Below are 14502 nucleotides of genomic sequence, written 5' to 3' on the forward strand. Positions count from 1 at the left end.
CGGCTTTGTCGTCACAATACAATCTCGTGGAATCGGTCTTATGGATCCCCAAGTCTCCCAATAATAGTCTAATCTATAGCAACTCACATACACCCTGAGCCGTAGCCTTGAATTCTGCCTCAGCACTAGATCTAGCAACCACTTTCTGTTTCTTACTTCGCCACGTGATTAGGTTGCCTCCAACAAATGTGCAATATTCAGAAGTTGATCGTTTGTCAGTAACCGATCCAGGCCAATCCGCATCAGTGAATGCCTCCACACTGAGATGTCCATGTTTTGAGAAACGGAGACCCTTTCCAGGAGAAGCCTTCAAGTGTCTCAGGATTCTCATAATTGCCTAAGTGGGAATTTCTAGGAGCATGCATAAACTGGCAAACCATGCTCATTGCAATGACAATGTCTGGACGGGAGTGGGATAAGTATATGAGCTGACCCACTAACCTCTGATATATCCCCTTGTCCACTGGATCTCTCCCTTGATCCTCACTTAGTTTCTGACCTGGTTCTAGAGGTGTATCATATGGTCTACTTCCAAGCATTCCAGTTTCCTTGAGCAAGTCAAGTACATGCTTCCTCTGGCATATGAAGATGCCATCCTTGGACCGGCCCAAAAAATACTTCAAATTGCTTAAGTCTTTGATTTCAAACTCCTTGGCTAAGTATTCCTTCAACCAAGGAATCTCCTCAACATCATCTCCTGTCAAAACAATATCATCAACATAGACAATAAGAATTGTGGTCTTACCAAGTGAGGAGTGTTTCACAAATAAGGTGTGATTAGCTTGACTTTGCTTGAACCCATATCTCAGCATAGCTTGAGCAAACCTTTCAAACCAAGTTCTAGGGGATTGCTTTATCCTATAGAGTGACTTTCAGAGCCTGCACACTTTACCTTTGGACCTAGCATCTTTAAAATCAGGAGGAATATCCATATAAACCTCTTCTTTTAGGTTTCCATGAAGGAAGGCACTCTTCACATCAAACTGATGAAGTAGCCAATTCAGATTTGCAGCAAGAGACAGTAGAATTCTTATAGAGTTCATCTTAGTAACTGGTGCAAATGTCTCTTGGTAATCTACCCCATAAGTCTGAGTAAAACCCTTAGCAACTAGTCTTGCTTTGTACCATTCTATGGAACCATCTACTTTGTGTTTTGTAGTGTACACCCACTTACATCCAACTTGATTTTTGCCTCTAGGTAACTCCACTAACTCTCAAGTGCCATTCTTGCTGAGAGCTCGCATCTCTTCCATTATGGCATGTTTCCATTCAGGAATGGTGAGAGCCTCCTAAAAACTGTAAGGCAGACTCACAGAAGAAATCTTAGACAAAAAGACTTTATATGAGGGAGACAGATTAGAATAAGAGACATGATTTGTAATAGGATGCTGAGTACATGACCCAACCCCTTTCTATTAGCAATGAGAACATCAAGATCTGAAAGCTCAGGAATGAGAGCACTAGGATCAGAATTACCTAGACTCTCAGGAGAGGGGAGTGACTCTGGACACTCATCCGAGGAAGCAGTTGGCAGGAGAGGAGGGAAAATAGGTTCTTGTATCCAGGTGACTTGTTGTCTGTCCTTGTCCCTGACATAAACTTTGCCTCCATCAACAACTGCTACGGGCTTATCATCCTCTATCTGTGCAACCACTGGCAGAGGTGGAACATGAATCTCTTTACACCAAGGCGTCTCCTAAAGGGATGACTGGGACATTGGAGAGTGGAGAAAGTAAGACTGAGACTCGAAAAAGGTGACGTCCATGAAGACAAACCATTTGCGAGTGGGAGGATCATAACACTTATAACCCTTTTGTGTGGCAGAGTAACCTAGGAAAACACACCGAAGAGACCGAGGATCCAATTTACCACAAGTAGGAGAATGATTATGGACAAAACAAACACAACCAAAGGTCTTAGGGGCAAGGCAGAACCCAGAAGAGGTGGACCCGAACAGAACTTAGAGAGGTGTTTGCTTGTGAAGGGCTTGGGTAGGAAGACAATTAATCAAATAAGTGGCAGTGAGAACTGCCTCTCCTCAATAAGATCTATGAACACGCATTTCAAAGGATAGACAACGGGCCACATCAAGGTGGTGATGATATTTCGTTTCGGCAACCTCATTTTGTTGAGGGGTATTGGTGTAGGAAGTTTGATGAATAATGCCACGAGTAAAAAAATAACTGGCAAGACTAGAGTCGAGATATTCTCCCCCATTATCAGAACGCAAAATTTTGACAACCGTCCCAAACTGAGTGCAAATCATTTTATGGAAGGTTTGAAACATAGAAAACACGTCATTTTTATCTTTCAGCAGATAGACCCAAGTGGCCCTAGAATAGTCATCGATGAAAGTAACGAATCATTTTTGACCTTTTAAAGACATAAAACGTGAGGGACCCCAAACATTAGAATGAATCAAAGTAAATGGAACTGAACTTTTATTAATAGAGGGAGCAAAAGAAGCTCGGTGTTGTTTCCCAAGTTGACAAGACTCACATTGAAAATCAGACACACTATTCTTCTCAAACCCAAAAGGAAATAAATGCTTAAGTAGTAAAAAAGAGGGATGTCCTAAACGACGATGCCACAGCCAGAGGTCTTCCTTGGTGGATGGTAACTGAACAGAGGAGTGAGCCAGCCCGTCTGTCTGGTCGAGAATGTAGAGACCATGTTCTGCTCTACCACTGCCAATCTCCTTCCTCGTGATAAGGTCCTAGAAGAGATAACGATCAGGAAAAAAACGTCACGCTACAATTCAAATCACAAGTAATACAACTCAAAGATAAAAGATTAACACTAAAATTAGGAACATGGAGAACAGGGGATAAAGGAAGGTAAGGTGTGACATGAATTAAACCCTTCCTAGATACAGACGACGTAGTACCATCAGCAATACGTACTTTTTCTTGACTTGAACAGGGGTTATATTTGGAGAATAAATGAGAGGAACCAGACATATGGTTAGAAGCACCAGAATCAATTATCCAGGGCACTGTGGTATGAAATAGCAATGCATATGGAGAGGAAGCCAAATTACCTGAGTTGGCAAAGGAAGAAGAGGGTGCACCTGTGGTAGAAGTGGAAAAGCGATGGTCTATCAAGTGGCGAAGAGCGATATCAAAATCCGAGGCAGATAACCCCGAAACATCAGCAGCCAGTGAGACAACGGGAGATGAAGGTGGTGGCTCAACCGTGTCTGAAAGATGAGCTCGAGCATTGGCCCCTCGGCCTCTAGACAGGCCAGATCTACCCTCGCAAGTACCAGGACGGTCTCTGTAACCACCAGGAGTCCCATGCAGCTTCCAACAAGTCTCTTGGGTATGTCGAGGGCGACGATAGTAGTCACAGAAAAGATTATCCTTCTCAGAAGAAAGATGAGAACCATGGGACACACGCTCGCTAGTGCGGGAAGGTGCAGAAACCAAAGCAGAACGATCAGTGGTGGTAAAAAGAAGCATCGCAGAGCGGCGACTCTCTTCATTCTGTACTAAAGCAAAGGCTTCCTAGAGAGAAGGAAATACATCCATGCTAAGGACACGGCTCCGAACAGGGTCATACTCCACATTTAGGCCTTCTAAGCACTTGAAGATCCGCTCTTGTGCCACAAACTTCAGGTAACCAGCAGAATCTGTGAGATAGACAGGCTTGTAATCATGAAGATGATCAAGCCTCTTCCATCCATTGCTAAGAAAGGTATAATACTGGAGAATAGTCATCTCACCTTGTACCGACCTTTCAATGGAGTGACGTAACTCGAAAGCTTGGGAAAAGTTCCCCTTCCGGGAGTAAGTGGTAGCCATGGCCTCCCAAATATCCTGGGCAGTGTCCATAGAGAGATAGCCCTCGCCAATCTTTGGAACCATAGAATAGATCAACCAACCCATAATAAGGGAGTTGGTGATCTCCCACTGATCATAATTCGAGTCTGTGGTGGTTGGTGCCGATATCCTGCTATCAACATACCCCATCTTCCCTTTGCTCTTGAAAAAAATAGTCAAACTTTGCGACTGCGCTAGATAGTTCTGACCATTGAATAGAGAAGTGGTGATTTTGAGGCCAGGGTTGAAGTTATCAGTCATAGTAGGAGGTATAATGGAACTCTCGCGTTGAGGTGGCTGAGAAGTAATGGATTCACTAAGGGAATCTGCCATGGATACTCTACTATTTAACTCAAAAAAAAAAAAAAAAACAAGGTCATTCACAAATCCGGAAGATAAAAGTGGAAGGAAAGACACAACTACCACTGTGACAGCATAAAGAATAATTAAGAACTCATAAATTTTTTTTTTTTTTTGTCACTGCATTTTTTTTTTTTATAGGTTAAAACAGAAAACAGAGAGTTTAAAACGTAGAACGAGCAGACCCAGAGACTGGCCGAAAGAGACAGAAGACCAGGGGACTGTCATAGAAGAGCTAGACAGCCAGAGGGACTGTCGTTGAAGGTGAAGAGCCCTGGAAGGGTGCCAACAAGATGCTTGGAGCCAAGAGGACCTGCGACACAGCCTAAAGAGCCAGGGAGGGCTCTCGACAAACCTCTAGAAGACGAGAGGGGGTCTGCCGAGACCTGGGTCGAGGGTTTTGGGAGACTTGGGTGAGTAAGAGAGGCTGGGTGCTAGGTTTCGGTGGCTCGGTGGCTGCCGGAGAAGAGAGAGGCTGCTAGAGTGGTAGAAGAGAATGGCTAGGGCCTGTTTGGCTCTGATACCATGAAGATTTTTAGAGAAGAGAAAGTGATAGGGAATAGGTTAGACGACATTCCCTTTTATATTGATAATACTGAGTAATTACAGGAGTGCCATAAGGCATAAATTATGGGCCAGCCCGTTACATCAATAAATGGAAAAATAAATATAGAAAGAATACAATATAACGAACATTCTTTCCTATTCTAACACATCTTCGATAAGGGCAAGTTTCCTATTCTGTAATGAAATGTTCAACGCCTTGAGAAAAGTATTTATACATTTATATTTAATTTTAAATAAAATTAAAATTAATGTGTACTAATTGGGCGTTGTTTTTTAATTTAATTTTAAATAATTTTTTCTCACTAAATATAAAAATTTGAAATTTGAAATGCTTATGTGTTGATGCCTTGAGACTTACGCAGTCACATTTAAAAGCTTTGGTATATACATATTTAGCCATGGCCTGTCTAGTGCAAAGCATGTACACCTCAATTGTTTTGGTGTATTAGATTATGTTCTCCATGTGAGACATGGCTAATTAAAAGTATTCATCATTCATTGTTATCCTATTTCAGTTCAAAACCAACTTTTGGAACTCAAAATTGTTTTGTTTCTTTAGTGATTTTTTTTCTTCATATTTTAGTTTTTTTTTTTAGATCCGCCAAATTAGACGCACTTAAAATCTAAAACATTTGAAAAAGAGATGAAAAAAGTTAAAGACAATTTCAGATCTTTTTACAAATATTTTATATTTTAAGTTCATCTAGATTAAGTGCATCTAAAAAGTTCAAAAAAAAAAAAAAAAAAAAAACTAAAATATGAAAAAAGCTCACTAAGGACCCCCCCCCCCCCCCCAAAAAAAAAAAAAAAAATGAAAAACAAAGAAACTCAAAAGCAATTCATAAATTAAACCAAAGAAGGTGAAAGTTTTTCATTATGATTCTGGTCATTTTAAAAACTTTGGAGGTTATCTTTCCCAAATTTTTGTACTCTTGTTGATTGATTCTGTTTCGTGGATCTAGCTATATGTACAGGGAAATGTGATTCATCTCAAAGAATGAAATACAAAGGAGTGTAGGAAGTACATAGAATGAATTTCTGTGATAGCTGTATGTACAGAGAATGTGATTCCTCTCCAGCTATAGAAATAATGCTATTATGTAGGTCAAGCTATTTAGTGTAGGAAACAGAATGTGATTCCTCTCACAGAAGGTGTTATATAGTAAAAATTGAACTAAGTTCACCAGGTTGCGTATATGAGGCATGTAGTATTATATTGCAAAGGTGAAAATTATTCATAAACTCCAATAATAATTGTGTAAGATGTCATTGCAGCAGCATTGTACATATGATTAGAGGTTGTTTGCTTCTGCTTTATTCAGTTGAAGGAATGATCTTTCCATCTCTCCGCTGTTATTCCTAGCACCATTTGTAGGGTTTTTTTTTTTTTTTAATTTGTTTTATGTAGAAGTATGTGTGCTTACTAATTATGGATTATAATATTTTAATTAATAATGATCATGATGGACTATTTTACACTGAAACATTTAACAAATGATCTTTTGCAACTGTATTAGTCACTAAATTTCTCTTCTCCAGCGATATTGTTTTTTCCACACTCAAACGGAGAACAGCTATGATACATGTGGACCTAGGAGGGATATAACAGATGTACCACAGTTAATTATTGTACGTTACAAAAGGAATGCTACAGAAGATAGTATTAAAAATGAGGAAAAAAAGCCAAAAAACATGTTGGAGGTATTTCTGAATGATGATGTGGATCCTGCATCACAACTTGTTGCGAGGTACAATGGTTCTGAAGAAAGTTCAGAGGTTTGGCCTTCTATCTGTTGTGAGATGGATTTTACTACATGTTTTAATTATTGAGATATATTTCACTCTGAATTGAGCAGTTAATGCAAATGCAACATTCTTTGTGCTTTAGTGCACCTTTTCACATTGAGTTGTTTCTTTTTTATTTGGTTGGTAGATCATCAAGTGGATCTCTCAAATAATCGAAGATGGTGACTCTAGGGAGCTCCCCTTTTTTGTAAGTTTAACATAGACAAACTTTTTTTAGAATTAAGCTTCCTTTTGGTACTTGAATGGATGCATTTGTGTATTTTGCTGAGGGGTTTAATTACCTTCACTTCATTATTGATACCTAAGAAGCACGAACATGTGACACGACATTGACACACCGACATGTAAATTTTCAAAAAATGTAGGACACGACACGTTGGGGACTTCTGCAAAATATATAATTTATTTATGTATTTATCAAATATATGTCATATATAAGGATAAATAATTATTATGTCATATATATAAATATTTAAGTATAATATATTCATTTTAGAAGTATAAAGGAGGAGAATAGGTATAAATTTATTTAATTTTTGTTGTATCATTAGATTCCAAGTTATTTATTCAAACTCGTAATATGTTTCATGTATGTTCAAGTGTTGGAAAGTGTCCGGCTATGAAGCATAGGTACTCCGAAAATATTACCATACTCATATCGGGTACTTACAGGGTATTGGTACGTGTACCGTTAGGATTGCATGCGTATCGGGTACTTGAAATATGTACCAGGTACTTTTTATACATTTTTTGGCACGTGGGTACTTTGTAGGTACATGATGGGTACATCGGGAGTACACCAAGCTATGGGACATTGGTGGTGATACATTTAATTTATTAGTGAGTTATGATTTACTTGAAATTGCAATTCTTTTACTTGAAATGTCAAAGATGAAAGATGTGCTATTCAATGATAAAGTTGATGAAAGTGAAAATTGATGTTTAAAGTTTCCAAATTTTTCTTAGTTGGCTTTTGGAATGAAATTTTGTTTTGTAATTTCTCCTATCTAATGACATTAAAATAGCATATGGACTTTGCTTTGATATTAGTATTGTTGAACTATGATTTCTCTTTTGGTTTTGTAATTTTCCTTTTAGTTTTGGTATTGAACTTTGATTGGTAGATTGAATCTCAAACAATAAACTATGAAAAATAAAAAAATTTGTTGATATACCACAGCTGTACCCCATATCCTATTTTTTTTTAGGTTTTGGCCGTATCAGCGTACCCGTACAAGTATCCATACCCGCACCCTTGATACATAGGTATCTGATGAGTGTCAGACACGGCATGTTACGTTCTTAGAAGTGTCCGTGCTTCTTGGATTGATACTCATTGAACTTTGTGGTTTTTTGAAGGATGTATACACTCTGGAGCTTAGAGTTGCATCTCTTTCATACAAGATGTTGTGTGCTCAAACCTTTTCTGTTTGTCTCATTGCAGAGAGCAAAAACTCCTGCACTTGTTCCCGAAGATGCAGATCCTATTTGGTCAGTAGGTGCCAAAAATATTCTATCCAAAGGGACAGGAATGAAACAGAGAATTGGTAGCATCATGAATGGAATCCACAATCGCCTAGGAGATCCAAGGATTGGCCCAGTCTTGCTGTTAGGAGCATTGATGTCTTTCGGTAGCATCTGGTTGCGAAGGAGCCAATCAACTCATCCAAGTCAATCAAATAATCAAACTCAATCGAGCAAAAAAGTAAGTCATGGCATATTGTGCTCCTGGGAGCATTGTTATTGTCTTTTTTTTTTTTCCAGCTATTATCTTCATCTCCAATCCAATGTGATTTCATTGATATTTTTCTGACTCATGATTAGTCCTTTCTTTTATTTCCCTTTTCTACTTTTTAGCATCAATATTTTCCTTCTAATTATTTTTTATATGTGCGATGTCTTGGCTGCATAATATTTTACTTGATTAATTTAGTAACTTCTATTAATATTCTGTTAAGACTAGTCCACCAATGTGATATATGTGGGTCTCATACATTTGTTAGGTTAGTTTAAGCATGTATTGGCGTTAGGATAGTAGAGTCCGAAATCTATAGGGAAACCCAATGTGTAGGTTTCGGTTACCTAATTTTATGGAACTAGGTTTTTTGTGGATAGACTATTATAAATAGTCATGGAGACTATGTTTTGGTGAGATTAAGAGAAGGATAAAATAGCGATGTAAGGGGTGACAAAAAATACCGTGAAGGCATTAGAGTGATCAATGGCTCAACTACTCTTGAGCATGGGGTTCTAGTAGTGATATGGGTTTTGAGCGTGTTGACTATCTCACATGTATTACCTATTTTTTATTCATAGTTGAATCTCTCTCCCATGGATGTTGGCAATTGTTGCCGAACCACAAAAATCTGTGTCTAATTGTTTTTCTCTTTGGCTTGTGCATTGTGTGCTTCCGTTCACATTGGTGGGATGTGGTATAAATCCCATTCCCAACATATTCTTCGAAGTTTCCCTTCATTTAGTTCAAATGCAGTCTCATATACCATGTGGGTAGCAGCCTTTTTTGTTTTTTTTTGTTATTTTATTTTATTTTCTTGACAGCCATGTTATTGCCTATTCATTGTTAATTTATTTCTGCTCCTAACAGATTATTGTACTGAGTGATAGCTTTGAGCATATCTCTGAATCTTCTCATTCAACAATTCACATTTTCCTGCTTTGCAATTTGTAGACTTGTCATTCTCATTGAAAAAGCAACACCCCACCCCAAACTCAGACACTAAGAAAGACACTTAAAAAAAAAAAAAAAAAAATGAAGGATTTTTATCTCTCCCTCACCACGAATCATTCTTGTATGATTGTTCCAAAGTTTTTAAAAGCAAATGCGTAACGTGAGACATATTCCCTCATGAGGAGAGAGGCGTAAGCCTCAAGGCGTTGATGCATTAGAATTTTGAATTTTATATTAAAATAGTAACAAAATATTAAAAATTAAATTTGATGTAAATACTTTTCTCCTTAACGTGTCAAAAAATTTCATTGTAGAGATGGAAGCTTGCCCTCATCAAAGGTAAATCGGCATTTTTAGCTTAAGTTATCGAGCTTTTCACTCTTAGTAGCAAAAAATTCCTTCTTGGTTGACATTTCTTACTTAGAAATGCGAATTCTCCACTCCCAAGGAAGAAACCTGTAAGAAACTCACTTCCATTGAGGAAGAAACTCACACCCATTGGGGAAGAACCTCACACTCAACTGAAATAGAACCCCTCAAATATACAAATCTCATAGAAACGAAAGAAAAACAGCTCAAATTTATTCTCGACTTTTTATTTGTACCTAGTAAATACAATTTACAGTTGACATCAATCTCCAATATTAATTCCTATTTTAATACATAATTACAACTAACCAACATAAACATCAGTGATCTTAATTTTGCTATGCATACATAACTGCCCAATTCACTGCAGTGGGACTTGGATAAGCATTTTGTACGTTAAACAATATTTGTTTTATGCATTTTTTCCCCCTCTGCTTTCTATATGTTTGCTTAATCACCATATGAAAATTTCCAGGATGATGAAGATAGACCAAATCAGAGACGCAAGAAGAGAGCGGTGTCAAACCAAGATCGTCCTCCTTCCATCACTGACACAGAACCAAACGATGCTTACCAGATGCCACTATCAGATTCTGACTCCGAGTAATAGATGGTGTTCAAATGAATCAAGGTTTGACATTAAGCAAATTAAGCACATGGGGTTCTCAAAGTAAAGATCATAGTTTTATCTCCATTGTAACAAGTAACTAGCAAATGGCTGCCCAACATATATACATTGATCATTTAGAAATTATACCATGAATTTTGGGAACCTGTTTGAATTGATAGTTTGTCCGTTTTAGTCTCAATGTGTGACTGAATCATAACTTTGGGATAATTTTTGATTTACTTGCAATTGTGTTACCTTCAGGAGCTGCTTTACCTTTCTTATTTGGAAAAGGAAGCACATATGTGATTGTATCACTAAGTTGTAAAATTTTAATGAAAAATTCTCATGAAGATTCAGGAGATATGTAATATTTTAGAAGGTTAATTCCCAGAAAAGAAAATTTTCAACAAGTTTAGATTAATATATTGTTCAAACTTAACGGAGTCTTGAGGTTAATTTCATATTCCTCCCTGAGATTTGGCAAGATGATATCTAGCCCCCAAAGGTTTCTAAGCAGGAAGGGTTGGACATGGGTGTCTCCATTGAGTCTTGTTAAAATATTAAGGTTGTGTTTGGATTAAGGAATTGAAAAGGGAAAGAGAGAAAGGTTGGGTGAAAATTTGGGAAATGTAGCTATATTTCATGCACACTTCACACCGAATTTTTCATTTTGTCTTTTCTAAATACCTACTCAAGTCTACGATTCAAACGCAGTTTAAAAAAATAAATATTCTCCTTTCATGATGTGAAACAAGGACCTCCTAATCAAGATGTTCAAACGTAACAAGTTGTTTTTACATTTGAAATTTCGATTTACTAAGTTCAATTGAGTGTTGATTTATTTGTTAGAAGAGTCATGTGGCATATGGCACTGATTGGTAATTTAAAAAAATATAAAAAAGTTGTTCAGTTCTTTTATGATACTCTCTATATACACATAGATGTATGTACATAACGTGGATATCGGATTATCAAGTCTTTATGGCTATCTAATATCTATGTATCTATTTTAATATATAAAAGGAAGGCGGTTGGTGGTGTTGACATTTTTGTCTCATATTGGGTTTTTTCAAAATATTCCTATATTTGTAGTTTTTGTAAAAATTATACAGAGAGGACAAGTCTCAAACTCAGGATCATGGATTTAATAATAAATGTTCTTACCAATTGAGCAAGGCATGTGCATTCTTTTTTATTATTATTCTTATAATATTATTTTTTTCAAGTTGTACACGTATCGCATGTGCGGACTGCTAATATATATATATATATATATATTTGTCCATCACTTATATTTATTGCTTGTAAAAAACAAGTTAATGAGCATAGGAGGAAATAAAACAAAAAAGAAAAAAACACCATACATAACCAAAGTTTCTACTTGATAGGTGAGCGTGACGCCACTTTTTATCGCACTCTTTTTAGCAACCAATACTAATTTTGCATTTTATCCCTCTAGTTTAAAAATTTTTATTTGATGTCAATAGATAGTGAAATTTCTTTCTAATCACAAACAATGAAATATGGTTTTTCATTTTGTAGCACTTAATTTTGGATTTTTAGTTTTTAATTTGAAATTTCTCTATTTATAGATAATAAAAATTTCATTGTTAAAAAATAAATCACATCTTCAATATTGCATATTCAATACCAAATCTTACTGAATGGATTTCGATGAGAGTATTCCAAAAATTACTTTAAAAAAATTAAAAGTTAGTATTTAAAAGTTTAAATAATAAAATTAGCTTTTCAGTAATTGGGTTGTGTTTGTTGCACGTGTTGCCCTCCTCACAATAAACCTTATGGGCTTGTTTGTTTTCTTATAAAAAATCTTATTATAAGGGATCTATTATAAAAAAATCTCAACTTTTATTACTCTAGTCTTGTATTAAATTTTTTTTATGGATATGAACCAATAGAGGGGTGTGATTGGGTCAGTTTGGTTTGAGTTGATATTAAATTTAGAACATATTTAAATGAATCATGCACTTGAACTAAATCAATCCAATCCAAAAAAATGAATCAATCAATAATAAATAATTAAAATAAACAAGCTTTAATATTTAAATCTAACACAAACATAAAATAAATATTGTTTAATACAAGCCAACAGTTGTGAATAGAATAGTGAAATCTAACTCAAGCTTAAATACAACTAAAATAAATCAAATCCAGTAACACAGCTAATAAAATAAAATTAGGTACCGTAAATTCCAACTCTGCCTTCCAGTATTTTCTTCTTCCACTTCCCATTTTTCTTCTTATGCTTCTCAATATCGACTGAAAATCAAAATAAATATTGAGAAATGATTAGTTGCAATCAAGTCCATTAGAATAGACCAATTAGGCAAAAACATGCCGATATAGATTGAATCTTATAATATAAATAAATATATAGATTTGGTTATCAAGTTTGTTTGATATAGATAGAACCTAAACCAAAAATTAATCCAATCCTAATTGAACACTCAAAACTAAACCAATGTATTAAAAAAAAACCAAACCAACCCAATAATTTCGGTTTTGTTTAGTTTTTTTTATTCTATGAAAATTTGTCCACCCCTAAACCAATATAAAGGCAAAAAAGCAGAGATATATATATATATATATATATATATATATGAATAAAGCTTTGGACTCCCAGTGGAGGTGCTGGGGGTTCCTTTCTATTGGTCAAAAAAACAGTTTTTTTTTTTTTTTTTTTGGTTTTCAGTCAACCCCAAGCCGATACGTGACACTGGGGGGTCACTGGGGGTCTGTAGCATTGCTATATATATATATATATATATATATCAACATATGTTATGATGAGAATTAATGAGGGGGATGTGAAAGAAATGATAAGAGACCCAACACTTGTTTCGTCTCTTGTGAAAGAAAGGATTATCCAGGCAGAATTGAGAAATTTACCGAATGTCGAGGTAGGACACATGTCGCACTTTGTAAAAATCTTCTCCTCCTTCACCATTGACCCTTCGAAGCTTGTTCTTGAAATTTTGGCTCATAGCCCTAATTGTAAATCGTTGGAGGGTAGCAACGAATCTCAGTCCCTCTGGAACCATTTCTAGTCCTGGGCAACATTCAATTTCTAAAGAAGAGAGATTGGGCATGGCTTCTTTTTCCACCTCCCACTCGTTTAAGTCGTAAAAACGATTGAGTTCTAGGGTTTTGAGTTGGGGAAACCATTAGCGGAGCAAACCATTTTGAGTTGTGGGAAACCATCAGCGGAGTCAACCAGTTTGTGTTCAATGTCAGAACTACCTAAAAAGAGATATTGTAGGTTAGGTAGCCTCTCTAATGTTGGCATAGGGTCTTCTTCAAGTTCACATCCAGACAACTTTAACTCGATGAGGCTGGGAGAGAAACCCTGGCAGTATTCTGGTAACTTGGTAATAGGTAGTTGATGAAAGCCGCTAAATCCTGATTGATCCTCTTCCAGAAAGTTGCATCTTCTAGTTGCCGAAGATTGATCAATTTACACAGATCATTCACGTCACAAGACCGTGTGTCAAACCCTCCTAATGTTTCGAAGTTGCTCAACCCATCAAATTTTTAATTTAACATCGAGATCCAACTGAATATACAAATGCCTCAATTGTTCCATTCCATGTAAGACTATTACTTCACCTGAGTTGAAGTGGCAATTTCGTAAATCCAAGGTTTGCAAGTATTTCAACTTGCAGATAGACGAATGCCACTTCGGTATCAAACATCTTCTAAAACTCAAGTACCTCAAGCTAATTAGGTCACCTATTGATTTGACGAACTTTTTATCAAAGCAAAATCCTTGAAGATCCAAATTCCTAAGCAATTTGAAGTACTTGAAATGGGAGTTCAACTCTGTCAAATACACTCCTTGATTGCAGAACAATATTGATCTTAGCTGATTAGTTGTCTCCAAGTCAGGGAGGAAAACTCTTTGGCCATCCCTATTCAAATGAATTGCAAGCCTGCGCATTTTTGGAATAGTAGTTGTTGATGTGGTGGAAAAGCAATTAGTTGGATCAGTTTCACGTTGGAGAAAAATGATTCGAAGAAAATCATTTATTTCTGCCTTTGACAAACATAGCTCTAGCATGAGATCATGAATGCGACAATAATTGATCTTTTGAGTATATGTCTCTACTTGTACTAGAACCATGCACCTCTGTGCAAGCGCACCCAAGCAACGTTTTGCCACATCCATTATTGTTTCATCCCCTACTCTATCATCATCTACAATTATACCATCAGCTATCCACAAGTGATAGTCTCTCAGCGTCTATCCTAGAATCCTCCGG

The 14502-nt window shown here is 36.5% G+C and overlaps 1 protein-coding gene and 1 long non-coding RNA gene across 7 annotated transcripts in view; one reads left to right on the forward strand and one right to left on the reverse strand.

The window, feature by feature from the left end:
• Positions 1-14502, forward strand: part of LOC114313023 (uncharacterized) — a 257539-nt gene that overhangs the window by 37941 nt on the left and 205096 nt on the right. For 3 of the 6 annotated variants that reach the window (XM_082910231.1, XM_082910232.1, XM_082910233.1), the window contains 4 exons: positions 6288-6524; positions 6682-6741; positions 7999-8259; positions 10088-10643. The exons of 1 other annotated variant lie outside the window; for it this stretch is intronic. In XM_082910231.1, coding sequence (XP_082766357.1) covers positions 6288-6524; positions 6682-6741; positions 7999-8259; positions 10088-10219 — 690 coding nt within the window. In that variant the 3' untranslated portion in view covers positions 10220-10643. Of the gene's footprint in view, positions 1-6287; positions 6525-6681; positions 6742-7226; positions 7395-7998; positions 8260-10087; positions 10644-14502 lie in introns of those variants that run through there. 2 more of the 6 variants (XR_014357331.1, XM_082910234.1) reach the window with 2 other exon arrangements.
• Positions 12263-13617, reverse strand: LOC114317195 (uncharacterized). Its single transcript, XR_014357332.1, has 2 exons — positions 13133-13617; positions 12263-12502 (listed from the first exon to the last, which is right to left on the reverse strand). It is a non-coding gene; the product is annotated as an uncharacterized LOC114317195 (long non-coding RNA).

The sequence above is a fragment of the Camellia sinensis genome, chromosome 15, assembly GCF_055761805.1.
Source record: "Camellia sinensis isolate YWXY chromosome 15, ASM5576180v1, whole genome shotgun sequence".
Lineage (NCBI taxonomy): Eukaryota > Viridiplantae > Streptophyta > Magnoliopsida > Ericales > Theaceae > Camellia > Camellia sinensis.